Here is a 26,590-nt window from a genome sequence, read left to right as displayed (position 1 = left end):
GCGCGCGTAACTAGAGGGAGAGAGAGGAAATGCACGCTGTAAACAGTCTCTCAGGTGCAGATCCAGTCGTCCGTGAACACTTATGACGCGCCGCGCTCCACTTTATTCCTATGGGTGACGTCGAGTGACTTCAACGCTTCAGCACTGCATTCCGGGAAGGCAGCGCTGCATTTGAACCGATCTGAACGCAGAAATGACGGGAAGCGTCACAACATCGCTTCAGTCGCGTCGTAAAGTGGATTTCCACGGTCACTGCTGTCACAGGACTTCACCAAATCATACCAAAGAAGTGTGTTTTTGACAGAGCGGTCCTGCTTTGGAAGATGCCGGTGAGTAAATCAACTTCAAATGTCTCTGCTATTGGCTACCGTCGCATGAGTAAACATCAGTAAACGATACGATCGCGTGCTTCGTCATTCAAATGCGCTAACGGTTACTCCATTGTTGTTCTGTATAACGTTACACTATTCTGACTCTGACGTGCAAAACCGTTTTGCTTGCTACCTCTAAGGTCTAGTCACATACAATAGTCCATAAACCGAATCATGTCCTCATAAACTGCACACAAAGGCCCCTAAATACAGTACATACCACAAAGACGGACATCCTGATGTTGCCGTTTCTCCTGTTCAATTTATTTCAGCCTCAGATTTGATTGTGGATCATTATCTGTATTAGCTGAGATAGATGGGTTTCTCCACGCTTGAGGACGTCACCGCTTTGCGCGCTTGTCATTCTTTAGCTCCGCCCACACGATACGCCTCCAGGCGCTCGTTTTTTTCCGGAAAGACTCGGTACAGCCCATATTTCTTTTATAAATATGATAAAACTAAAGACTTTTCGGAGATATGAAAGATGCAATACTACTCTATAGGTACTCAAGATTGACATGAGATTGACTGAAACTGAGTGTTTCACCCCCCCTTTAAGCTTTCCTCTGAGAAAAGAACAAAGAGCGGCACTGAAGTCATTCTTAAAAAGGGAAGATGTGTTCGGAGTTTAGCCGACCGGATACGGCGAATGTTTAATCAGTCAGCGATCTCCCCTTCACCGTCGTTGCTCCGGTTGGTGTACCGCTATCCTATCGCGTGCAGGTGGAGTTTGAAAGACAGCCGTTTATCCCACCCCTCAGATTGAGCCCTGTCTATGGTGAGTTTCCAGACCAAACATCTTGATGTGGGTCTGGCTTGTCAGGCTAACCAAATTCAAAAATAGCTTTACATTTCTACTACATTAATGACCCAGTTTAAATACAGATTTATCTTTCAGCGCTGAAGTACCCCTTTAACACTTAATTTCTTTTTTCAATTTTAAGTTTTTCATCCAATATTTATATTTGATTTAATTTCACCTTTATTTAAAACAACAAATGTAATTTTTTTTTATTACAGATCTGCGGAAAAAAATTGCGACATTTTTGCGATAATGTTTACATTAAACAATGTTATGTGCCTAAAACACATCTATCGCATGACTATTGCAGAAGACTATAGAGACTATAGAAGAATTTAGAGAAGTCACATGGAGCATATATATATATATATGTATATATATATATATATATATATATATATATATATATATATATATATATATATATATATATATATATATATATATATATATATATATATATATATATATATATATATATATATATGGCGCTTTTATGAACATAAATTAAAAAAAAAAAACTAACAGTTCCCATTCATTGTAATTGCATGGAATGGTGTGACCAGCACAGTCTTCAAAATTTCTTCTTTTGTGTTCCATGATAGTGAGTTTGTAGAATTTGTTTCTTGACAGAATGATTAATTTAGGTTGAACTACCTGTGTCCCTTAAAATCTTTCTATATTGATGAGGTGCAGGTATGAGGGATTTGTCCGGCTCAGGAAAAGGTCCATCAGGTTCTGTGCTGTCTACAGAGAGAATGGAGATGAGACAAGTCTCCATTAAATGTCACTGTTCTCTTCATCCAAACACATTGATACATACACTTTCAAACAGACTTAAGTAAATATATTCAAAGTCAAACATTTTCATGCACATCAGTGCTTGTGTATTTGCTGTTTTCTCACACAATAGATCTCATACAACAGTATAACAAAAAGTCAACTGGCTTCCAGTCGGTCCTGTTTCTTTGTCTGCTTAGTCACTTGACACAGTGAATGATTGATTGACAGCTGTCATTAGATAACTGACTGAAGGGGAAAGCAATGAGATCAACAAGCTTGTGAAGATAGAGGGGAGAAAAAGACAAAGGGAATAGTGACAAACAAGTTTCTCCTTGATTGATTGTGACACAAGCCTAAAGCTTCTCTTCTTCATTAAACCTTCATCTACGTAATTATTATTTATTACTCAGCAGCATTTATTAACATACCCATCCAAAGAACAAACAACTGTAATTTAATCTATTGCGATCTTTAATCTCTCTTAACGATCTTTTTTTCAGTATATCTCTGTTTACCTCAGTTACTTATAAGCTGTGAAAACCCCTAAGGAAAACCGCAATACCCATGCAGCTACCGCGGAGACTGCCGTAATGACATATAAAGAAAAACAGCATCAGCCAGTGACTAATTTCAGAATGCTGCCCTGTCATTTAGTGTAATCTAAATTGTGGTTATAGCTTTATTTTCGAGTGGCGATAATGAGTTTTTGAAAATGGCTGCTGCTGTGTCTGCTGGCTGGGTGCCAGCTGTCATCTTCTGAGCATGCCCAGTAGATCATATTAGTTTAGTTTCTCCACTGAGGATCAGTGGATGCTAGCCTGAGGTGGTGGAATCTAGAAAAACGGACCTGTGTTTTATATTGGTTGTTTATCACTTATATAACAGAAGCCTACTTAAAGAATAGTCCACCCAAGAATGAAGATTGTGTCATCATTTACTCACTCTCATGTTGTTCCAAACCGATTTGACTTTTTCTTCTTTGGAACACAAAAGAAGGTATTTTGTAGAAAGTTGGTAGCTAAACAGTTATGGTTTATTGTGTGGACCAAAAATACAGCTGGTAACCAGTTACCAGCATTCTTCTAAATATCTTATATTTTCTGCAGAAAAAAAGTCATACAGATTTAGAATGACACAAGGGTGAGTAAACGATTGTCAATTTTGGGTAAACAATCCCTAAGTCATCTATGTAGGCTACTACTCAGTCGCTGTAATATTGTTGTGCAGCTGTAATTGCACACAATGCATTGGATACAACATGGGGCCTACCAAACTAAGTTGTAACTGGTCCCAATGTGATTTTGAGTTAATGTTTGAAGTCAGTTATATCAGAGCAACCAAAGGTGTAATGAACTGGACATGTTCCATTAAGATCAGATAACCAGTCTAATTATTTTTTTGTCTTCACTTTGAAGAATATGTCTATTGTTTTAGAGTTTCAAACCTAACAAGCAGCCTGTGCTATATTTCTTCAGAATTGGAAAATTAATGCATAAGCTCACAGAGGCAAGAAGGCTCAATAAACTAGATAATAATTTGTTTAATTATATTTTATATAGCGCTTTTCTAGGCACTGAAAGCGATTTATCTCCTCGAGGGGGAATCTCCTCAACCACCACCAGGTTTTTATTCTTGGGGCTTTGGCAGTGTTTGTAGAGAGTGACAAGGAAGTTACTTGGCAAATTGGACAATACAAGCGAACAATAGGGCAACCCCAGTGCCGTGACCAGTCCCAGTTAGCCCAGCACAGTACACATAGCGAGGTATTTTTTTAAATGGCTATATAGAATAGTAATCAGTCAAGTGTTGCTGAAAAGATGCAGCTTCAGCCTTTTCTTGAAAATAGCTAAAGATTCATACAGGTCCTTATCAAGAAATTAGCCTATTGTGATAAAGCTCATTATTTTCCATAATGTAATGATAAAAATTAAACTTTCATATAATTTAGATTCATTGCACTCAAACTGCAATATTTCAGGTCTTTTATTGTTTTAATACTGATGATTTTGGCATTCAGCTCATGAAAACCCAAAATTCCTATCTCAAAAAATTAGTATATCATGAAAAGGTTCTCTAAACGTGCTTAACCTAATCATCTGAATCAACTAATTAACTCTAAACACCTGCAAAAGATTCCTGAGGCTTTTAAAAACTCCCAGCCTGGTTCATTACTCAAAACCGCAATCATGGGTAAGACTGCCGACCCGACCCTGTCCAGAAGGCCATCATTGACACCCTCAAGCGAGAGGGTAAGACACAGAAAGAAATTTCTGAACGAATAGGCTGTTCCCAGAGTGCTGTATCAAGGTGGTCAATCATGAGGTGGGAAATCTGTGGGAAGGTAAAAGTGTGGCAAAAAACGCTGAACAACGATAAGAGGTGACCGGACCCTGAGGAAGATTGTGGAGAAGGACCGATTCCAGACCTTGGGGGACCTGCGGAAGCAGTGAACTGAGTCTGGAGTAGAAACATCCAGAGCCACCGTGCACAGGTGTGTGCAGGAAATGGGCTACAGGTGCCACATTCCCCAGGTCAAGACTTTTTTGGGCTACAGAGAAGCAGCACTGGACTGTTGCTCAGTGGTCCAAAGTACTTTTTTCGGATGTAAGCAAATTTTGCATGTGATTCAGAAATCAAGGTGCCAGAGTCTGGAGGAAGACTGGGGAGAAGGAAATGCCAAAATGCCTGAAGTCCAGTGTCAAGTACCCACAGTCAGTGATGGTCCGGGGTGCCATGTCAGCTGCTGGTGTTGGTCCACTGTGTTTTATCAAGGGCAGGGTCAATGCAGCTAGCTATCAGGAGATTTTGGAGCACTTCATGCTTCCATCTGCTGAAAAGCTTAATGGAAATGAAGATTTCGTTTTTCTGCACGACCTGGAACCTGCTCACAGTGCCAAAACCACTGGTAAATTGTTTACTGACCATGGTATTACTGTGCTCAATTGGCCTGCCAACGCTCCTGACCTGAACCCAATAGAGAATCTGTGGGATATTGTGAAGAGAAAGTTGAGAGATGGAAGACCCAACACTCTGGATGAGCTTAAGGCCGCTATCGAAGCATCCTGGGCCTCCATAACACCTCAGCAGTGCCACAGGCTGATCGCCTCCATGCCACGCCGCACTGAAGCAGTCATTTCTGCAAAAGGATTCCCGACCAAGTATTGAGTGCATAACTGAACATAATTATTTGAAGGTTGACTTTTTTTGTATTAAAAACACTTTTCTTTTATTGGTCGGATGTAATATGCTAATTTTTTTAGATATAAATTTTGGGTTTTCATGAGCTGCATGCCAAATTCATCCGTATTAAAACAATAAAAGACCTGAAATATTTCAGTTGGTGTGCCATGAATCTAAAATGTATGAAAGTTTAATTTTTATCATTACATTATGGAAAATAATGAACTAATTTATTTAGAAGGACCTGTAAGTTGGGGTTGAAATAGGCAGATGATTCCACCAGCTTGGAACAGTCAATGTAAAGGTCTGTGAAAGTTATTTTGTGCCTCTTTGGGATGGCACCACAAAGTGCCTATCACTTGCAGAACATTTCAGGGTCTGTCTTGCCTTGTGTTGCAAAATTACTTTCTTGTTCTGTAGCCAGTAGCCACTGATTTTTAGCTTCCTGTTTGGTTAATTTAAACGTTTTCCCCCTATTTTTTTTTATCTGTCTATAGCGTGACTGGTGCGCTTCTGAGGACCAGTACTACCTCTTGCTCTTCAGTACGGCTGTCTGTAGTTTGCGCTGCATTAGCTTTAGTTTGGAGCTGTGCTGGCACCCCTTGCAGAACCACAGCTCATCTGTACAGCATAAAGGAATAAAAACTCTTATTTCTCAGTTCTACAAACTCACTGCCTACTGCTTCTATCATCCTCTGTTCTACAATGGACCCATAATGACCTACAAGGACTTCAGCGAACAGGTAGAAGAAAATTAGTTTAATAAAAGGGCGCAGAGTCTGTTCTTTATCCAAATGTACTGTAAATATCTTTTTCTTTTTTTGCAGATAGAGAGACCGGTGTGTAAAGTATCTGTGGTGTATGTGTTGAGTGGGATACTGCGTGTTTTTGTATGGTGGTGTTTAGCAGAATTCATGATCCACTTCATGTACATGCACGCTATCCAGAGCAACGAAACCTACTTGGAGATGCTGCCACACTGGGCATTGGGTAAGTCTGTGGCTGTATGTGAATTCTTGTACTTTCATAGTATAAACTGAATTCATTGAAGAATGGCTTAACACTCTTTTTTAGAGATGCAAGTGCATAGTGTAATATACGTAAGTAGTACCGGTCAAGATAACTCGAAGTACCCGTATGAGCGGGTGTTATCTGGAAATAACGTACCGCTGGAATGCGCGATTGACCAATCAGAATCAAATATTTCACAGAGCCGTGTAATAAACTTCACTATTACACAGAAAGACTTTATTCACAATATTGGCATTGTCCTTTTTAAAGGATTAGTTCACCCTAAAATGAAAATTAGCCCATGATTTACTCAACCTCAAGCAATCCTAGGTTTATATGACATTCTTCTTACAGACTAATAAAATCAGTTATAATAAAATGTCCTTCCGAGCTTTATAATTGTTCCATAAAAGTGCATCTATCCATCATATAACTGCTCCACACAGCTCTGGGGGGTTAATATAGCCATGCATTTGTATAAGAAAAATATCTTTATAAAGTAAATTTAGTTTCTACCAGATCACCTTCTGTATTCAATTTACGAAAAAAAAGTGTAACGCCTCTCACAGTTCAACATGCTTACGCTACGTCTGACGAAATTTCACACCAGTTATGGTTTTTCAGATCTGGCGGAAGCTCTATATTTTACTTATGTATACTTAAGTTTTTGTAACTGCTATGTACTAATATTTAAACTAATCATTTGATACAAAGCGCTTGTGCACATACATGTTTTCATTAAATGTTGTTTAATACCTGCATGTAATTACAGCGGCAATAACATTAATATTTACATGTTGATACTTTCCTTACACCGAATATGTGATACAAGTAAGAACTCTGTAAAGATATTTTAGTGTTTTGTGCTTTGAGAGATTCTGTCTCTCGTCTCAGGAAGCTTTGCAGACTCTGCTGTGTGCATTCATGTGTTTTGAAGGAGGCGTGACTTCGGAGACGCCCTGAAGGGAGGGTGGAAATCTCATGCTTTCAAAGCTTGCTTGCTTTTGCTAGCCTCTCCGAAATGACCTACCCCACCTTTAAGATTTTAAGTGTCTTTTCTTCACTGTCACTTTTGACAGATTTAATGCGTCCTTGCAGAATAAAAGAATTTCCTTGGATTAAAAAAAAAAATCTTACTGACACAAAATGTTTGAATGGTTGTGTATGCCTGAGGAACAAGTTTCTTGGTAACTGCTGCTCTCAAGGTCCTTCCACACTGTCTGAAATTCTCACCCGAAATTTTCGCACACTATAAATAAGACCTCATGCTGTGTCAATCACGTTTACACACTGCGTTTGAAACTTTCGTCTGGCATAAAATAAAACTTTTTTTTTTTCATTTGGCACGTATTGCCTTATAGCAGGGGTGTCCAATCCTGCTCCAAGAGGGCCACTGTCCTGCGAAGGTTTGCTCCAACCCCTGTTAAACACTAGCCTGGTCTTACCAGACTCTTGTACATTTCATTTGTACATAGAGTCTGGCCACTCTCCATTGACTAGGGTTTATTTCCGCGAAGGCGGGCACTCTGTTGAGATTTAAAACTATTGGATCTGCCCTGAGCTACTCTGGATCTGCCATAACCAATCGCTAACGTTTGGACGTGACGTATGTCATGCGCCCTTCGCCTGTTTCACACAAATCCGACACCATAAATGTGCACTTGTGCAGGCCACCTCAGTGATAAAACCATATGAGAAAACCTAAAACTCATGCATTCGGACTGTGATTTATTCACGGTGGACGGGAGAGTTTTGTGATCGGGAACGTGCTGCTCACGTGGTCCGTAACATGATTGTATGCTGTAAATAAAATGTCAAATGCATGGTATTATAATAAATGCTGCTATAAATAACATACCAATTCAAATGTTTAAGTGCTTTTATTTTAATTTGTTCGAGCGGTGATGAAATATATTGTTCTTGTAAATACTTGCCAGCATTTTAAAGAAATACAAGTCTAGAAATGCATCCAAATAACAGCAAAGCAACCGTATGGTGTTCTGCAGTGGTCAAAATGATTATAAACAGTGAATTTTGAAGTGATATATTCTTGAAAACTCAGAGATGTGGATTCGGACAGCTATTACATCACCACACGACCTTGTGTTTGTCAAAGGCAGTAGATAACTCGGCCGGGGATTTTTACATGGGTGGTGAGAGACGGACGGCAATAAAATAACTGACCAGTCCCTGTAACTTAAATGATGGCAATACCTTCCGACCCCACGAGAAACAATTACCGTCCGAATAGCTTCAGCAACTCCTTTACCACTAACGGCGTGAGCTGGAAAATCAAACTTTTCCTGAATTCCCCCTGTTAGGGAGAAGGGCCACAACATCATGGCCACCAACAAACCCCAGCAAAGATTGTTATTGCTCCGGCTTTAACTTCTGGATATTCGGCAGCGCTGCCACAACGGAATGAATGGTTTCATCAACGTCATCGTTCTCAGCCACTCCCTCTGTTTGCTGATTCGACCAGTAAAAATTGGTTCGGAGAAAACCTAAGAAAACAAAGCCAGACATTGTACTGAAGGAAAATTGAGCGGAAGTACAAAGGAGGGCAGAGCCAGGCTAGTTAAACACACCTGAACCAGCTAATCAAGGACTGCATCCAAAAACCTAGGCAGCTGACTTGTTGCCTTGTAAGGTAGCTTTTGTGCTTTTTGTGCACTTCTGAGGCAGTTTAATGATCTACACAAAAATAGCACAAGCTTTGATGGTAACTAAGCAAATTGGTTATGACTACAGTATTCATTTTCTTGAAAAATGTTGGTCAAAAACGTACATTTACACAAACTGACCTGCAAGTCCAACTTTCAGATGCCATCTTTTTCTTGCTCCACGGTCACAGAATAGAATGCATAGGATTGTGGGATATCAAAGGCAGTGAAGGATGCATCTATGCTGCCTTCAAAAATCCATCAGATAAAGGTCTCTCAGAAGGCAGTGAAGCTAGCGTTGGATTCGGGCGTTCTTTGATGCTTTCCTACCTTGAAATGTGTCCTCCGAAGGCAGGATTTTCCAGTTTTCGGACGCAGCCAAGGTCTTACTAGGCATACTTCAAACTTCCAGGCAGGGTGAGGCAAGTTGGAGCTAAACTTTGCAGGACAGTGGTCCTCCAGGACTGAGTTTCAACGTGTACGCTTTCAACATACTGATGTCTGCATAGTGAATAGTAGGGGAATATGCATATTTGAGTTTCTAAGAAAATTCAACAGTTTTTATCCAAATTGTGTATTTCAGAATGAATGCATTCTGTCATGGTAAAACTGGTGTTATTTTGGGTGTTAAATAGTTTATTATATTGTTATTATCATGCACAGATGTTCAAAACGAAACACACACACACACACACACACACACACACACACACACACACACACAGAGAAGAGTGAGTTTCAGCCTTGTGTGTGTACTCCCCTGTGCAGCATCTTGATTCTGCACTTGCTGTCTATTGATCTGTGGAAGTTGCTGATTTGTGCTGCCTGAACTTTGATTCAAAAACACAGACTCTGCAAGAGAGAGCAGCGTATAGACGGTCTGTGCAGCAGCACACTGGAACATCAAGTCATTATCGCCACTTTGTACCTGTGTTTTGTACAGAAAGAGCTTGCAGAGAGTCTTTTTTTTTTACAAGCTTTTAGCCCTGCACCAGTGGGATATGGGAAAAGACAGATGCTGTTCTCAGTTTCTGCTGACACACTGAGAGAGAAAGGAGAATAGGGAGAGATGACTAGAGAGGATGAGGGTGATAGAACTAAATTATGAAACAGTTCAGAATAAAACTGAAATCTGATATAAATCATAAAATCCTTGTTTCTTCTCAGCCGGAATGGGATGAAGAGCTGAAATGAACTTCATACACACTGCCTGGCCAAAAGTATGTAGGCGCATGATGTGGCTGAACAGCCCTGTCATGTTTAAAGGGCAAATGTCTGTGTGAGATCAAGCACATGGCCGCTTTACTGTTTCATGTCATGTAACCGTTCTCTTTTTGACCTGCAGGTGGTTTGGCTCTCGCGTTGGTGCAGTTTTTTTACATAAAGTATCTGGTGTTGTTTGGAGCGGTGTCTCTGCTCGTCAGGCTGGACGGACTGGAGCCGCCCAAGTTACCACGGTGTGTCAGCATCATGTACAGCTTCACTGGGATGTGGAGGTAAATATACACACATATCACCACTTAAATCGATGTGTTATGTGTTCTGACAAACTTCAAAAGCTCTGACCTTTGACTTCCAAGGCACCCTGTGTCTTAAAGCTGGAATGATTTTAAGGTGGTTCAATTGTCATCTGCAGCACATCTGTGAAACAGCAGGGGGCAGAGCAGCGCTGCATTTGCTTTAATTGATTTAAGCGGTGATATGATTGGAACAGGTTTAAGACTCACTTACACCATCTAGAAGCACATTACAGGAGCATAACATGATTCATGCTTTCTGTTTAATGTCACAAACATCTTACCTCAAACGTATGGGAGTGAGTGTTCGGCTTGTCTGATGAAGTTGAGCACTCTGACGTCTCGTGAGATGATGTAGAACAGGCTCATACATGCAGGCTTCCTCCCAGACGATTGGATTTTACTCTAAAAGCTTAAAGGTACACAGCATTTCAACTTGAATAGTCTGACGTGGTCTCCTAGGCAACACCAGTCTGAAAACAGCAGACTTTTTTTTTTTTTGGTACATTTTTTAAACTTGGTAGAATGTGTATATTACTGCTAATTTATGGCCTTCTATTTGCTTACCTTTGTAAATCCATATTACCTAAAAAGGACTAGGGATGTACCATGGCCTTGTGGACATTGTACAATGGAAATAATGCATTCTGGACATGATGGTAATACCATGGTATATTCTTAGATGTACCTCCATGTAAATACCATGGAATATGAATTCAGTAATTATAAAGTATATATATGACAATTGTTAAATACATGTTCATATCTCACACACAGAAATATACATAATATATAATTCACAGTGTTCTTGTTACATAATATGGTACATGTACTAAACCATAACAGTAAATTATGCATAATTACATCATTACATAGAAATGTTGTAACATTTATTAATGTTTTACTGTTATTTTGGATCAATTTAATGCGTCCTTGTTGAATAAAAGTATTAAATTCTTTACAAAAATCTAAATGATTTTAAACGTTTAAACAGAAGTGTATAACAATGTACTGATAAAAAATATATATTAAACATGACAGAAAGGTTCTGTAAGATCATCAATTTATCATTAGTTTACTGTAGGAAAAACAATTAACTGTAACTTTGCAAACTATATTCACCATAGTATTTTTTTTTATTCTTGTTATTCTTGACAAGCGGTTTTCAGTTATTTCTCTTAACCCAGTGGATCATTGTCACTCACTGTCACGTGGATAGTGACACTATCTTCTGTATCCTGTGTAACTGTGCATGTTTTGAATGTATCAGCATATCTGCAATGCAGACAGCTGCTGAAGCTCTGAGAGCCGGAAAGGTTAAGCACTAGTGTGTGTCTCTGAGTGGTGTTGAATGTGATGGAGTTTAGACTGTGATAAATGAGAGCTGTAAGGAAACAGATGTATGCTGGAGACTTTAGCAGGACCTGCTGTAAGACCCCGTCTGGCTTCAATCCCACACGGAGCAACAGAGCTCAGCTCCTCTGAACCCGACAGAACGCACACACACACATGCACGTGCACGTGCAACAGCTCAGCATAGCCTCAGCACACTCAAATACTCTAATATACTCAGTGTTGGGAAGGCGACTTTAGAAATAGAATAGGTTCAGATTACAAGTTACCCTATTTAAATTGTAATAATAAGTAGTATAACTGTTTCAGTTACTTTATTAAAGTAGTGTAACTGTTACTGATTACATTAGATTACTTTTTGATTACTTTTCTAATTTCCAGCAATGGAACACATTTTAATCACTCAACATGGTGGCAACCCACAGCGGCAATGTAGATTGATGTAACTGATTCAGAGGAGATTCAAAGGAAAGAACAATCAAAAGCATTGCTTTACTAACAGCCTTTAAATGGCAATTGGCATTGTGCACATTAAAAACAGGCAGAGCAACAAATTAATAGCCTTGAAATCTACAAATCTAATCTGCCGCTAAAAACTCTCAATACACGTCTGCGCTGTAAAAAACAAACTCTGGTCGGGCCAATCACATCATGTATAGAGTCGGCGGGCAGGGCTTAACATAATGACGGCCGAGTTGCGCTTGCGTGCTTCTAGTAAACACAGAAGCTGGCGAACGGCGGTCTTTCGAATCAGCTTTGACCGTGACTCTGGAAGACTTGAGTTAAGCTTTTATTTGAGAAAAGAACAAAGAACGGCACTAAAGTCATTCTTAAAAAGGGAAGATGTGCTCTGAGTTTTGCCGACCGGATAAGGCGAAAGTTTAATCCATCAACTAGCTCCACTTCATGTTGCTCTGGTTGGTTGTAGCGTTATCCTATCGCGTGCAGAGGGAGTTTGAAAGACAACCGTTTATCCCGCCCCTCTGATTGAGCCCTGTCTATGGTGAGTTTCCAGACAAACATCTTGATGTGGGTCTGGCTTGTCAGGCTAACAAATTAATATTATTACAGAAAATATTCAGATGTAACCACTTTTTAATATTAACGTTTTTATAAGTAGCTCATTTAATTACATTTTTTTTTCTCAGTAACTGTAACTGATTATAGTTACATTTATCCCACTCACATGCTCATCTCTGTGTTTAATGGCTCAGAACCGCCGGATGCAACATACCACATGGAGACATTACCCCATTCTGCAGGACAGCAAGGTCTCTGATTACATTGAAAATGTCCTACAGGGAGCGAGACAGAGAGAGAGAGAGAGAGAGAGAGAGGGAGAGGGGGAGAGAGGCTTAGATGTTGCTAGATGTTAAATCTAGAAATTTTCTTAGTGTGTGTGTATGTCTGCACACGTATGCATGGATGTGCGAGTATTGCTGTGTGTGCATGTGTGTGATTTAGTACGGTCAGCCGCTATCATTTATTGGGTTTACAACGGTTGAAAGGTTTATGGGTTGCTGTAAAAAACTATTCATTTGGTCTTGCATCAACACACGCTATATGGCGTTTTGCTGACTCCTGCTGATAGCTATCTGATCTAGTGCTGCAACGACGCGTCGACGTCATCGATGACGTCGACTACGGAAATACGTCGACGTTCGTGAAATGCGTCGACGCGTCGTGTCAGACGTTCATCTCGCGTAATGTTGGCTTCTGCTCCTGGTTCTATCACAAAAACCTAGACTGCGAATATCAAAAGTATGGGAATACTTTAAACAGAGGCCAAACAGTGTTTCCCACACATAGACTAATTTGTGGCGGACTGCCACATAATCAATAACGGCCGCCACATTCGTCATTCATTCATTTTTACGCTATTTAAAAGACGCACGCATATTCGTTTAGCTGCATTTCCTTAAATTCTCTCTCCGCCCTTTTGCGCGTCTACTCACTCACACACACACACGCGTTGCATTCGACCGTAAAACAAGTTTTATTGCATTTTGGCGCATTTAGTATGACATAGCTTTTAAAACCAGAGCAGTTGAATAACAGAGTTGCGACACGCCTTCATCACGCGGCAGCGCGCGGTCACGGCGCTCATATAATTCTAAACAAACCAGCGCGGTGTCAATCAATACAGACCAGTGTTTCCCAACCGGGATCCCGAGCAAATGTTGCGGGGACGCACTTACACTTCGGTTCATCTCACAGCTGATGACGCAGCTTTAATATGGGTTGTAACTTGAAAATAATGCTGTATGTATGTTTCTGTCGATGGATACACGTGCTGACTCCTCAGGTACACTACAACAACAGCGATAATAAAAGAAAAACGTGGGCAAAACGGTCTCTCTTTGTAAACTTTATAAAACGCATGCGAGTGCTGCTGTACGTCCGAATATGAGCAGTCATTTTCACCGTCATCACCCCCGTGTAGCCAGGAGACTCGAATGAGAAGATCTGTCTCTGTGCACTCGTCCCAAAGCGCGCAAATATTGAGTTATCTTTCAAATCCTGTGCTTAAACGGACAAACTCACAAAAAGTATGTCAAAATGTCATAGCCTACTCTATGCCTTAAGTGAACTGTATACAGAAAATACGACGACTATCCGTGGGTCTTAAAGGGGCAGTAGCATTCACTGCTGTCTGTTTAATGTCAAACAAAAGATAAAGACATCACTCACTGCTCCTGACTGAATAGCTTTTGTAAGTTTAATAAGGATTATTTTTTAATTTTAAACAGTTAAGGTTATTTTACTTTTGATTACTTAATTCCATTTCTCTACCTAAAAACTAATGTTAGACCCACCTGAAAATCCTGAAAAGCATTGTTTATTTTATTCTCATCTTTGCTCAATAGTATTTATTTGTGCTGCTGCTTCTATTTAAGTGATCTGTTCTTATTTTCTTATTTTCATTTGACAGTAGTCCTTTTTCCCCTGAACATAGTAAATACCGAACTGTACTGAAACGTGAACCTAAAACCGTGATACAAAGCGAACTGTGAGCTGTCTGTACTGTTACACCTCTAGCGTAACTTATGCGAGGGGGTGCCACAGAATTTTGAAAAATTTCAAAGGGTAAAAAAATTAATCGTTAGATTAGTCGACTAATCGAAAAAATAATCGTTAGATTAGTCGACAGAAAAAATAATCGTTAGTTGCAGCTCTAATCTGATCACTCTCTATGGACCTATTGTTTTTAAGGGTCAATGAGACAAGGCTCTTTAATTTATTTAATAAAGCTGACATTAAATCAAAATCAATGCATTTTTTTCTCTTAAAAAAAGGTTTACTAAAATATATAGTAGGGCTGTGCGATATTGAAGAAAAATGTGATATACAGTAGCTTATGCGATATTCGATATGTGATACAATATTGTAATTAGTGTGTAAAATCTATTAAAATTACATAAAATTCAAAAAAAAAAAAAAAACTGAGAATGATGCCATTTATGTGTTTCACATTCTTTCTGGAAAAAGAAAATATCGCTACAACTTCTGAAAGTGACCAACAGTGTTTTAGCAAAAAATAATGTCACAAATATGACAATATAATTTTAACATCAATATAAACAATAAAAAAAAAACAGAACTTAAAGGATCTGAGAGGCAACTTGTGGGCACGTTTCAGTGTGTGTCAGACAGCTCAAGACTGCGAAGGAGTTGTTTCCCCAAGTTATTGCATTTAATAACTAATAACTCTTAATTTTTAATATCAAGCACGTCACATAAGTAACAGTTGTATGCCCAGGTCTCTGCTATATGCGTCAGTCTAAAGCGTACACTTTTCACAATGCTGAAGTAGCCTATTAAAATCATTCAGATATTGTATGCCGTTGCGATATGCATATTGCGATATATACATTTGTGATATTTTGATCATTTCGATATTGTGAAGCCATTATATGTAGTTAGGTCAATTGAAAATCAGTCAACCGCTGATGGATAAAATCAAGTTCCACCATGCTTTTTTAATGTTCGAATTTGTCAGTTGTTTGGTAATATCACAATATAGTAGTAAAGTTGGTTTCAGTTTCCATTTCATGCTGACTTTTAAAATACAGTTCATACATATAATGACTTCATACAACTGCCCTGATACAATAATGAAAAAAGGCTCATTAAAAGAAGCATTTAAAAAAAAATTAAACATTTAGTCGAGTCTCTTAAAATATCCAATTATTTAACCTATTTCTTTCAAGGCTAGTTTGTAAAATTTTATGTGGTGTGACTCCCCAAAAACATTATAAATTAATAATTCAGTGTCTCTGTAAAATTACTTTTTATCTTAAAAATATATATTTAAAACATTTTTGAAAATAATAATAATATATGTGCATACTCGCATGTGAAATGTTTTTACATGCGTTTTAGAAATATTAAAAATGTTGCTTTTTTTAAATTGTTTTTCACAACCATATGCAACATTTGTCCCCCCTTTTTCTTCTTTTTCTTTATTGTAACCATTGATTGTCATTGGCCCTAATACTGAGCTAATGCTATTTCTGTCCTGTCCCTAAACAACCCTCACTCATGTTTGTATTTTCATTTGGACATTCTTTAGTTTAGACATTTCCCTCAAGGGGACAGTTAACTGGTGTTTAATTATCCTTTTTATTACCTTTTGGTTTCCACAATGTAGGCATATCCTGCATAATAAGAGACACACATATACATGCAGTGAGAACAAGGCCTCTGTTCTCTTCATCAGCTCACCTAGTATTGTGGGATCATGAGAAAAACTGTCTGAGCTGTGGGAAATGTTTACACACTGATCCGTCAGGCCTGCTTTGTCAGATGATTTCTGAAGTACAGAAGCCCAATCTGAAGGAAACCGCAGGGTATTGAGTGAATCTGTTCCAATGTGTATATCACTTTCAGCTTCATGAATCACCACCTGACTCACAGAGCTCATGAATGACACAAGACATGAGATTCCAGCTCAGTTTGTTCACTGCATCTGTTTTATAGCTCCTTGTTTATGTGCCGCACATTTAGTGGAATCAAACTGGCTTTTCAGAGGGATTGCTTTCTTGCAGAAGCTCTCCTGGTGTGGGGTTTTAGGCCTGAAATGCTATGCAAACAGGTTGTAGGGTAGCGATAATTTGGATTTTTAGATTTAAACCTATACAATAGAAGGTGAAACATAAATAACTGTCAAAACTGTGACTGTCAAAACTTTTTTATTATATATATATATATATATATATATATATATTTGTGCATTTGTAGCAGAACTTTTACTACTTGTAGTTTTATGCAACTTTAATAATGATTTGATGATAATAACAAAGGACATAATTTGATTTAACAGTTCTGGTAGAGTATTCGTAAAGGGCTGCTTGAGCCAAACTGAAGGTAAGAAAATTGACAAGTTTATTGTTTTGGATGAATTATCCTTTGAAGTATGTACAACAGGGCAACAAATACATTGGCCAAACTGTGCCTTTCTGGACTTAAACGGTAGGGACATGCACAACTGCATGTTTCCACATAATGGTTTATTAATATAGAGTGGAATTACTTTTGCTTCATCTGTTCTCCTGGCCTTCCCGGATGACTTTATTTCCCCAGAGCTGAAGCAGATTTCATCAATAGCTGCTAATGAAGGCTGGGAAGTGCTGGAATGAATCAAACGGTCCTGGACAATCTGATTTAGGAGTCATTATGTATCGCAGACCCCAGACCCAATCCATCTCGCCCCAGATACTCTCTCGCTTTTGTTTTGCCTCTCTTTCTCCAGATGGATGTCTTTTTTTTTTTGTGGCACTGAAGATTTTGATAGGTTTTGCGGGCTCATGAAAACTTCATGGCAGGGCTTTGACATGTTAGCATCCATCTGCTTGCATGTGACGTTTCTTCTCATACGTTTTTTTGTTGTGCCAACTCTTTAGTGTTGTCTCTGGGTGTATTTGGACTCAATAAGCGACAGACTGAACTACATACGAAGCCTTTTGGCCAGAAAACTGTCTGTTGGTGTCAGATTCAGTTTGTGTGTTCACTCTAATTGGATGAGATCGAGATCATGATTTCTCTAGAGAGATCCATATCATTGTCCACTTCCTCATCCATTTAAACCATAATTCCTTTTTTTTAACTGTGAATTTTAAAATGAAAATTTTGACTTGTCCATTCATTCAATCCTTATCATTTGATCTATGGAGGGATGAAATGTGGATAGATGGATGACTAGAAGGAAAGCGCGTGTAACAATCAGAGAGCCTGTGGCTGTAGCGCTGACCTGAGGACGTCTGTTCACACCTGCTCAGATAAACAAGAGGAAGTGAAAGCCCTGCAGAGAAACAAATTGAAAGTTACAAAGGGCCAAATCGATATTTTTGCTGTCATGGTTTGATACAAGCTACATGTCAAAAAGAAAAAGAGAAACCCTATGTGATCAGTAAAACAAGAGCGAGCACTCATCATTTGTTAGAAATCGTACAATATTGTACGAAAAAACTAAGCTACATTTATTTAAATTCATATCAGTCCAGTTAAATGTGATAGATTTTTATTTATTTATGTATCTTTTATTTGTTTTTGTTTTTTTGTTTTTAAATAAATGTTTTTTATTTATTTTATATTTAAATATTTAGAAGGACATTTAGTTGTACTACCAATGTGAAGTAAATGTATTTATTATATATCATAAGAAATATAATTTTAATATTAAATATTTAGGAGGACATTTAGTTACAAGCCTTGTGAAGAAATTTTTTATATTTATGATATTTATTTATTTATTTTTATATTTAAAATAATACATTTAAAATGATTAAATATTTTGAAGGACATTTAGTTTTACTACCCTTGTGAAGCTAATGCATTTATTTTTATTATTTTTATTATTTTTTCATAATTAATTTGTTTTAATTTTATTGAATTTGGCTTTCCTGTAGCTCAACCAGTAGAGCGTGGCGCTAGCAACGCCAAGGTCATGGGTTCGATTCCCAGAGAAAGCAAGAATTGACAATAATGTAAAAATGTGTACCTTGAATGCAATGTAAGTCGCTTTGGATAAAAGCGTCTGCCAAATGCATAAATGTAAATGTATTTCAAAGGACATTTATCGTTTATATATTTTTATTTTTATTTTTTATTTTTTTAAATTAAAATCCCAGAGCCATACCTAGGGAGAAAAATATTATATATATATGCTTGGGATAGGCTCTTTTTACTCAGGCCAGTAAAAGTCTGCCTAGCAGCGCACTAAAAACCAATTGCCCTGACACTAGCATTTTGCTGGCCAGTTTTGCATGCGCAAGTTTCATATGACTGCATGAATATTATTTCTGCCTCCCAGATCAATATTTTGTGATTTGTGTGTGTCCTAGACCTGCCACAAAATCCTGTGTCAGGCTACAGCTCAACTAGACTGTTCTGGGATCAGCCACTTTGAGAAAATGTCTCTTGATACTATGACTGTTTCAGCAAATGACAGCATTTGCCCCTAGAGATTCATTAAAATTGTTTCCTCAAGCATCTCATTTATGCACATTCTCTTCTCTTTTTGTCTGTTCTGGATGTTGACTGATTAAACACATGTTTGTGTTGTATCATGTTCTACAGAAGTGTGTGTGTGTGTGTGTGTGTGTGTGTGTGTGTGTTACCTTAAACCATCTGTGTGTAACCCCAGAGCTCACTCGTTACTGTCTTTTTTTCTTTTCAGACACTTTGACGTGGGGCTTTACAAATGGCTCATCAGGTACGATTCCTCAGTTTCCTCTTATTTTGTGTGGGTGTGCGAGAGAGGGAGATATTTTGTACTGCTATGGACACGGTTTTCTCTTGTTGCAGATTGAAAAGCACATGAATAATAATCGGAAAAAAATATCACGAGAATAATTACATGTTTCAGATACATCACTCTGGCATAATGAACTGGCAGTCTTACATCTATTTCCCTTTGTTCTTACTACATTCGTATGTTTTTTTTCTCCTTGGCTTTCACATTCTCATTTTAGCTTTTAAGAATTTCACTGATACATAATACACAAATGAGACCTTTAATGAGGTTCATATTTAGCAGCAACATCACTTTTTTTTTTAAACAGCAAACCCACTTAAGAGTGGAAAATTAGCATACTTACTAGTTTAGGATAAATGCAAAAATTATGCAATGATCCATCATAAAGAAGACTGTTGCTGTTGTTGCTTTGTTAAATGTGCTTTAAGCTATTAAGGTACAGTTTCTTAATGCACTTATAATATGTGACGTATGATCCGCAGATTTGGCATAGTGGGAAAGACTCACACTACATAAATATAACAGACCTATAATTTCACCAAATGTCTCATTTACATTTAAATATACATGCAAATCAGTTAATTATAAATTTTGGCTCAAAATGATCCAATTTTATGCAGATGAGCTTCATAATAGGGTGTGTTCCACATACTCAAGCCATCGCTGTTACTGCAAACTGGAAGAATATAATGAACAGTTTTTATTTCAGCAAGACACAATGGATACATTTGGCACTGGTCATGATTGGTCACCCAAGAGTCCAGAAGCGCGGCTCAGCTCAGTCTCCTTTGCCGCTGAGAATGTTCTGCTTTTTGATTGCAATTTTTATTTTTTTCTATGCCAAAGACTATTTGTTTTTTCTGTGATTTGGTTTTTACTCTGATAGACAGAATATTATCAATTTGGTGCTTTGCTAAAACATTATTATTATAATTTTGTTTTTGATTTGCTGTGTTATTTGAAATGCAGTTGCTGATTGCTTCCAGAAATACCTGATGTCTCTGAATATCTGGCCTTAATGTTACCTTAATGTTACAGATATTATAAACTTCTGTTTATCTGTAAAATGTTGAATGGGAATGGAAAGTTCAGTTCTGATTATTATTTTTTTTTTTATTTATTATTATTACACGGCTCTGTGAAATACTTGATTATGATTGGTTAATTGCGCAGTCCAGCGGTATGTTATTCCCAGATAAAAACCGCCAAAGTTGAATAGCACACCGCTCATCCTGGAGTTATATTTAAAAAGTCCTGGCAAATCCAAGCTTTTTAATGGCAATAGATGTAGCTCTGTTTTTGAAGTCCATAAAATAAATGCATCTGTCTGTCAAATAACGTGCTCTATACAGCTCCGGTTAATAAAGGCCTTTCGTCCGATCGCATTCCGTATTCAATTTATTGGAAAAGTGTTGAAAGTGCCTCTGCAGTTCAAAGGCTGTACACGTCTTGAATTGCGAGAAGGCACTTTCAACACTTTTTCCAGGGCTATCGGCCGGAGCTTTAAAGGGTTAGTTCACCCAAAAATGAAATTGGTCATTAATGACTCACGCTAATGTCGTTCCACACCCGTAAGACCTCCGTTCATCTTCGGAACACAAGTTATTTTATATTTAGTCCGAGAGCGTATCTAAGTGTAGGCACACTATACTGTCCATGTCTAGAATGGGAATAAAAACATCATCAAAGTAGTCCATATGTGACGTCAGTTAGTTAATTAGAATCTCTTGAAGCATCGAAAATATATTTTGGTCCAAAAATAACAAAAACTACGACTTTATGCATTGTCTTTTCTTCCTTGTTTGTGTTCAATCCTCAATTAAAGATTCAAACGGTTATGAATCAGTGAATCGATCAATGATTCGGATCGCCAAAATGAATTTTCGATGCTTCAAGAGATTCTAATTAACTAACTGACGTCACATATGGACTACTTTGATGATGTTTTTTATTTCCTTTCTAGACATGGACAGTATAGTGTGCCTAAACTTAGATACGCTCTCGGACTAAATATAAAATATCTTAAACTGTGTTCCGAAGATGAACGGAGGTCTTATGGGTGTGGAACGACATTAGGGTGTCATTACCAGTGACCAGTTTCATTTTTGGGTGAACTAACCCTTTAAGTTTTTAAATATGGACATTTTTCTTACACAAACGCAGCAATTCAGTTCAGAAGCCCACAGAGCTGCGTGGAGCATGTTATTTGACAGACAGATGCATTTTTGTATGGACTTCATAACCAGAGCTACAATTACTGACAAAGCTTGGATTAGCCAGGACTTTTTAAATATGACTCTGATTGTATTCATCTAAAAGAAGAATGTCATATACACCTATGATGACTTGAGTAAATAATGGGCTAATTTTCATTAATGGGTGAACTATCTTATTCAGCATTAATTTGAAAATATATGGTAAAAAAAGAAAAAAAAATCTTTTCAGCAATAGACAAAGGCTTAAAGCAATTTGGAACAATTTGGAGCAATTTGTTTTGCTTTGCGGAAGAGCTAATCAAATACTTAAACTTAAGACAATATTTTGTGTCTAATTTACTTGAGACAAGTAGCCGTGGAATAAGCAGGATAATAGGTACAGTACACCCAGCCGGTTGTTATCGCAGATGCAGAATAAACCCCTTCAGAGTGATGCAAGACCCATCACGTTATGGTTTATTCTGCGATGACCATTATCTCTTACACAAATGGCGTTTGAGATGCTGTTACATTATGGGCTGTTAGCCTGTGTTAGCCTATTATGTGTTTTATACTTGTTTGGATAACCCTCAATTTTTGTTAGCATGAGTGGTCAGTTTTTTTTGACAGACAAAGATCGGACAAATCATTCTCCAGGGCAGCTGGACAGATGTTTTCAAGCTGCCTCTTTTGCTTTAATTATATATTTTTTTGTGTATAAATACTCTCTGGGACTGGAATAGGTTGATTCAGTATGGAAACCCTTCAACAACAACAACAAAAAAAACACCCTCTTCAGGTCTTGGCGTAACCTCGTATGCTCAGCTGTTGCATTTCCTGACACAGTTATTCATATTTTAATGTCCTCCCGCTGTATGGAGAGATCATTGTGGATGTTTTGGAGAGAGAGCCCTGTGGTTGTGTTTTTCGTGCTGGGTTTGGCATTGTCAGTCTTTGGCAGGGCTGCTATCTCCACAGACAAAAGATGTTTGATCAGGGTTGTATTAGCATGTATTTAGCATGAAGAGCATCTTCTACCCCATGCTGGAAATTTGCCAGTCTGTGTGAACATGTACATTGAAAATTAATATTGCATTTGATGCTGCTTGGGCCAATAACACAGACCCAAAAGTCCGTAAACGATTTCCTGATTTATTTGGGAACATCAGGGCAAGTGACATGGGTCTTATTTTAACGATCTGAGCGCATGGTCTGAAGTGCATGGCGCAGGTCCACTTTTGCTAGTTTAACGACGGAAAAAACTGTCTGTGCTCCAGACGCATGGCCCAAAAGGGTAGGTATCTAGTCTTTTAATGAGTCATGGGTGCGTTTTGTGCGTAACGTGCAATAAACCAATGAGATTCTTATCTCTCATTCCCTTTAAAAGCCATTTGGGCATGCACCATGGTAGATTGCTATTTACATGGTGGGAATTTGCGAGCGGAAAGACTGAACGCTTCTCCAGAGAGGAATCCTTTTATTTGTAATATTTTTAAATGTTTGTGTGCTGTTGCACATCGCTGTGTGTGTAATGAGTAGTGTATGCACGTTATATGCCTATATGCGCCTATAGGCATGTATATTACTAACTCACCCTTTTAATAACACACAAAATACTGCTTTTATTAACTTTAGACCAGGTTTATTGGACAATGGTGCAGTCGTTTTCAGTTGCCTTAAAATGGCGACGTGCCAACAATACACTTGAACACACCTCGTTTTTCAGACCAGCATGCCAATGGCGAACAGATGGACACTGGTGAATTTACTATTTAAACGACGTGACGCTGGACGTGAAAATGATAACTGCATCAGGCTTAAACTAGCAAAAAACACTTGCGTTATGCCTGCCATGGCATTGGTGTATGATATGGCCCTTTGCTAGCCTGACATGAGCTGTGTCTCATTTCGTTAAATTTCGAAGGCTGCGTCCTCTGGAGGACACACCCTGTGTAGAATGCAGTATACGGAATGTCCTCAATCAGAATTAAACGAGACGTCCTCGTAGGACACACAGGCAGGAAGTATCACATTGCTATGCCAACACGTTCAGCCGCGTTGCGCTCTCACGCCAGTTATATGAATGAAAATTATTTATAACTTGAAAATGAAATGGTAAATGGTAAATGGACTGCATTTATATAGCGCTTTTATCCAAAGCGCTTTACATTTTTGCCTCACATTCACCCATTCATACACCGACGGCGATGTCAGCCATGTAAGGCGCCATCCAGCTCGTCGGGAGCAGCAGGGTTAGGTGTCTTGCTCATGGACACTTCGACACTTGGTCAAGTGGAACCGGGGATTGAACCACCAACCTTCTGGTTTGTAGACAACCTACATGAACCACTGAGCCACTGCCGCCCCACGCCCAAATGACTATGAAATGTTTCTTGTCTTGACAGCAATGCACTGTTCTAAACATTTAAAAAAGCACTTAACAGTTGTAGATTATCTGTTTGAGGTAATAGATCTTAAAAAAGAAAAAAACAAGCTTAAACTACATTAACACCACACCTACGCTTGCATGAATATCTGGCGGTGGTGCCGTTTTTTTCATATAATATAAAAAAATGTATAACGGTTGTTAACGGCGACGCTAATAATTGTGGGTTATCTCCAGCCTTGAACGATACACCTCATGCACACTCCGAATTCCTGTGAAAGAAGGACACATCCGAAGGTCGCATTTGGAGAGTCCTACTCACTTTTTTTGAAATGAGACGGCCTTATGACGTATGCAGCCTTCAAATGGGACCTCCGGAGGACGCAGCCTTCTGAAATGAGGCACAGCTACGGTCATACCCTATTCTTTAGTCAGAATATGAGTCTGATACTGCTCCATTGGGCTGTGATTATTGGGCGTGTTTCAACCGAACCAGAAAAGACATCAATTGGATAGAGAGCAACGGAGTGACGCATAATGTTAGTAGTCAAATGTCAACAGAGCTCGACTGCACTGTGTTGTCAAGTTGGCGTTTTTTGCTGCGGCTTGAAGCGACATCAGTTATGTGATATATAGACCCAGGAATGTGAATGTTAGCAGGCAACCTTTCCAAAATAACACACATTTTACCCCCAAAACACTTTTTTTCCCGGAGAATTAAAATTAAATAAATCCAAGTGCTTTTGATGACGTGGATAATTACATTACTGTTTATCATCTGTCCATCATCGTCTAAAGCCCGCCCTGACAATTTGATTGGTCCGAACAGTTTCTGTTCAGCCATAATTACTCCTCTATGGCTCAAGTCCAGACCGAACTGCCCGAGCTCATATGTTCGGCTGGCATCCAGGCTAGCCCTTTGCCTTGGTTAGCTGTAAATTATGGTTACAAAGCTTCTTGCAGAAGAAAGGAAAGCCAAAGCAATGAGTAAATGCTTGAGACAAAAGCCAGATGCACACTGTGCGATTTTGGCCACGATTTGGCCGTCTGAGACAAATTTAGGAAATCCTAAAAGATTCCTCTGATCCTAGGCTAAAATCTGACGTCTTTGGTCGTTAGTTTGACTTGTTCACCGGCAGCCGATTAATGACCGCTGCGATCAAATTTTACCTCAGACGAAACTCTGGCAGTGTCAGAAGATTTGGCACAGAATCCCACAGTGTGACTTCTCCTACGACGACAGTCAAATATCTCGGTTTTTCAAGACCAACTATGACCAAAACGAGAGCTAGAAATTTATTTGTAGCCAGCATTTCAGTCCCGCGTGTAATGCAGCTCACTGTCACTGAACGCGTCATTCATTGATGATATAAAGCTCCGGGTGAGATTTCTTGCGCGCGTCCGTTTTTAGCGCGCCTAAACTATCGTGCAGTCTGACATTAATGACAACTGAGATCTTACAGTGTGACACGGGGATCATGTTCGTACAGTCTGACAAGGGACATTCGCAAAGGATTTTGAAAAATCGCACAGTGTGCAGGACCTATAACTTAACAAACCACAGCAAATCTTCACACACTATACATCACAAATCCATAAAAGGGATGCATGATATATCCATACCGTATTGGTTATTTAGGGTCCTGGAATATTTTTACTTTTTTTTTTTTTTACCTCAAATTCTGTTTTCCAATTTAGTTTTCTGGATTCCATTTTAATGGCTTAATTAAGTTTTAATAATACAAAAGAGGTCCATGTATTTTCTGTCATCATGAGGCCCTAGTTTCTATCCCCTTACACTGCCCTTGCCCCTAAACCTACCCATCACAGGAAACATTCTGCATTTTTACTTTCTCAAAAAAACATAATTTTGTATTTTTTAAAAGCTATTTGAAATATGAGGACATTTGAAATTTGAAATGTCCTCATAAACCACATTTATAGTGTAATACCAGTGTAATACCCATCTAGTTATACAAATTTGTGTCCTCATAAACCACATAAACAGACACACACACACACACACACACACACACACACACACACACACACACACACACACACACACACACACACACACACACACACACACTCCTGGCCAAAAAACAACAACAACAAAAACACTTGGCCAGGCCCACTGGCTAAACAAAATGGCTAAACACTAAGCTTTTAACTCTTTTAACCACAAATTATTGGTCAGGAAATCAACTTAAATGTAATTTCTAGCCTTGCTTGCCAATTATCAGCCATATCATAAAATAATTGTTTCCTTATATGTATCAATCAAAATTTTAATAATATTTTTTTTGTATCCCTACACAATAAATGTTCAGCAATATGTTCACAATAAATACATCTTCAAAACTGTTGACTATTATGGAGGTTGAGAGAGATTTAATTTACTGATTTTGATCAACTTGACTTTTTGAGTGTTATAAATGACATCCACCCTTTCCTTTTAGCAGTTTAAGTTTCCATGGCCACCCAAATGGGAAATGTCCCATTGGTCCCTGAATCCCGCCAATCAGAATGCTGATTAAGCACTTCCATACTTTTCAAGCTGGACCTTTAAC

At 38.5% G+C, this 26,590-nt stretch overlaps 1 protein-coding gene across 3 annotated transcripts in view; it reads left to right on the top strand.

The window, feature by feature from the left end:
• The window catches only part of hhat (hedgehog acyltransferase), a 57,826-nt gene that overhangs the window by 7,569 nt on the left and 23,667 nt on the right, over nt 1–26,590 (top strand). For all 3 annotated transcript variants that reach the window (XM_067455437.1, XM_067455436.1, XM_067455439.1), the window contains exons 6-9: nt 5,634–5,879; nt 5,964–6,126; nt 10,156–10,306; nt 19,359–19,394. In XM_067455437.1, the coding sequence (XP_067311538.1) occupies nt 5,634–5,879; nt 5,964–6,126; nt 10,156–10,306; nt 19,359–19,394 (596 nt within the window). The remainder of the gene's footprint in view (nt 1–5,633; nt 5,880–5,963; nt 6,127–10,155; nt 10,307–19,358; nt 19,395–26,590) is intronic.

The sequence above is a fragment of the Pseudorasbora parva genome, chromosome 10 (assembly GCF_024679245.1).
Source record: "Pseudorasbora parva isolate DD20220531a chromosome 10, ASM2467924v1, whole genome shotgun sequence".
Classification (NCBI taxonomy): domain Eukaryota; kingdom Metazoa; phylum Chordata; class Actinopteri; order Cypriniformes; family Gobionidae; genus Pseudorasbora; species Pseudorasbora parva.
The sequence above is the reverse complement of the archived record's forward strand: the minus strand, read 5'-3'. Positions and strand labels throughout refer to the sequence as shown.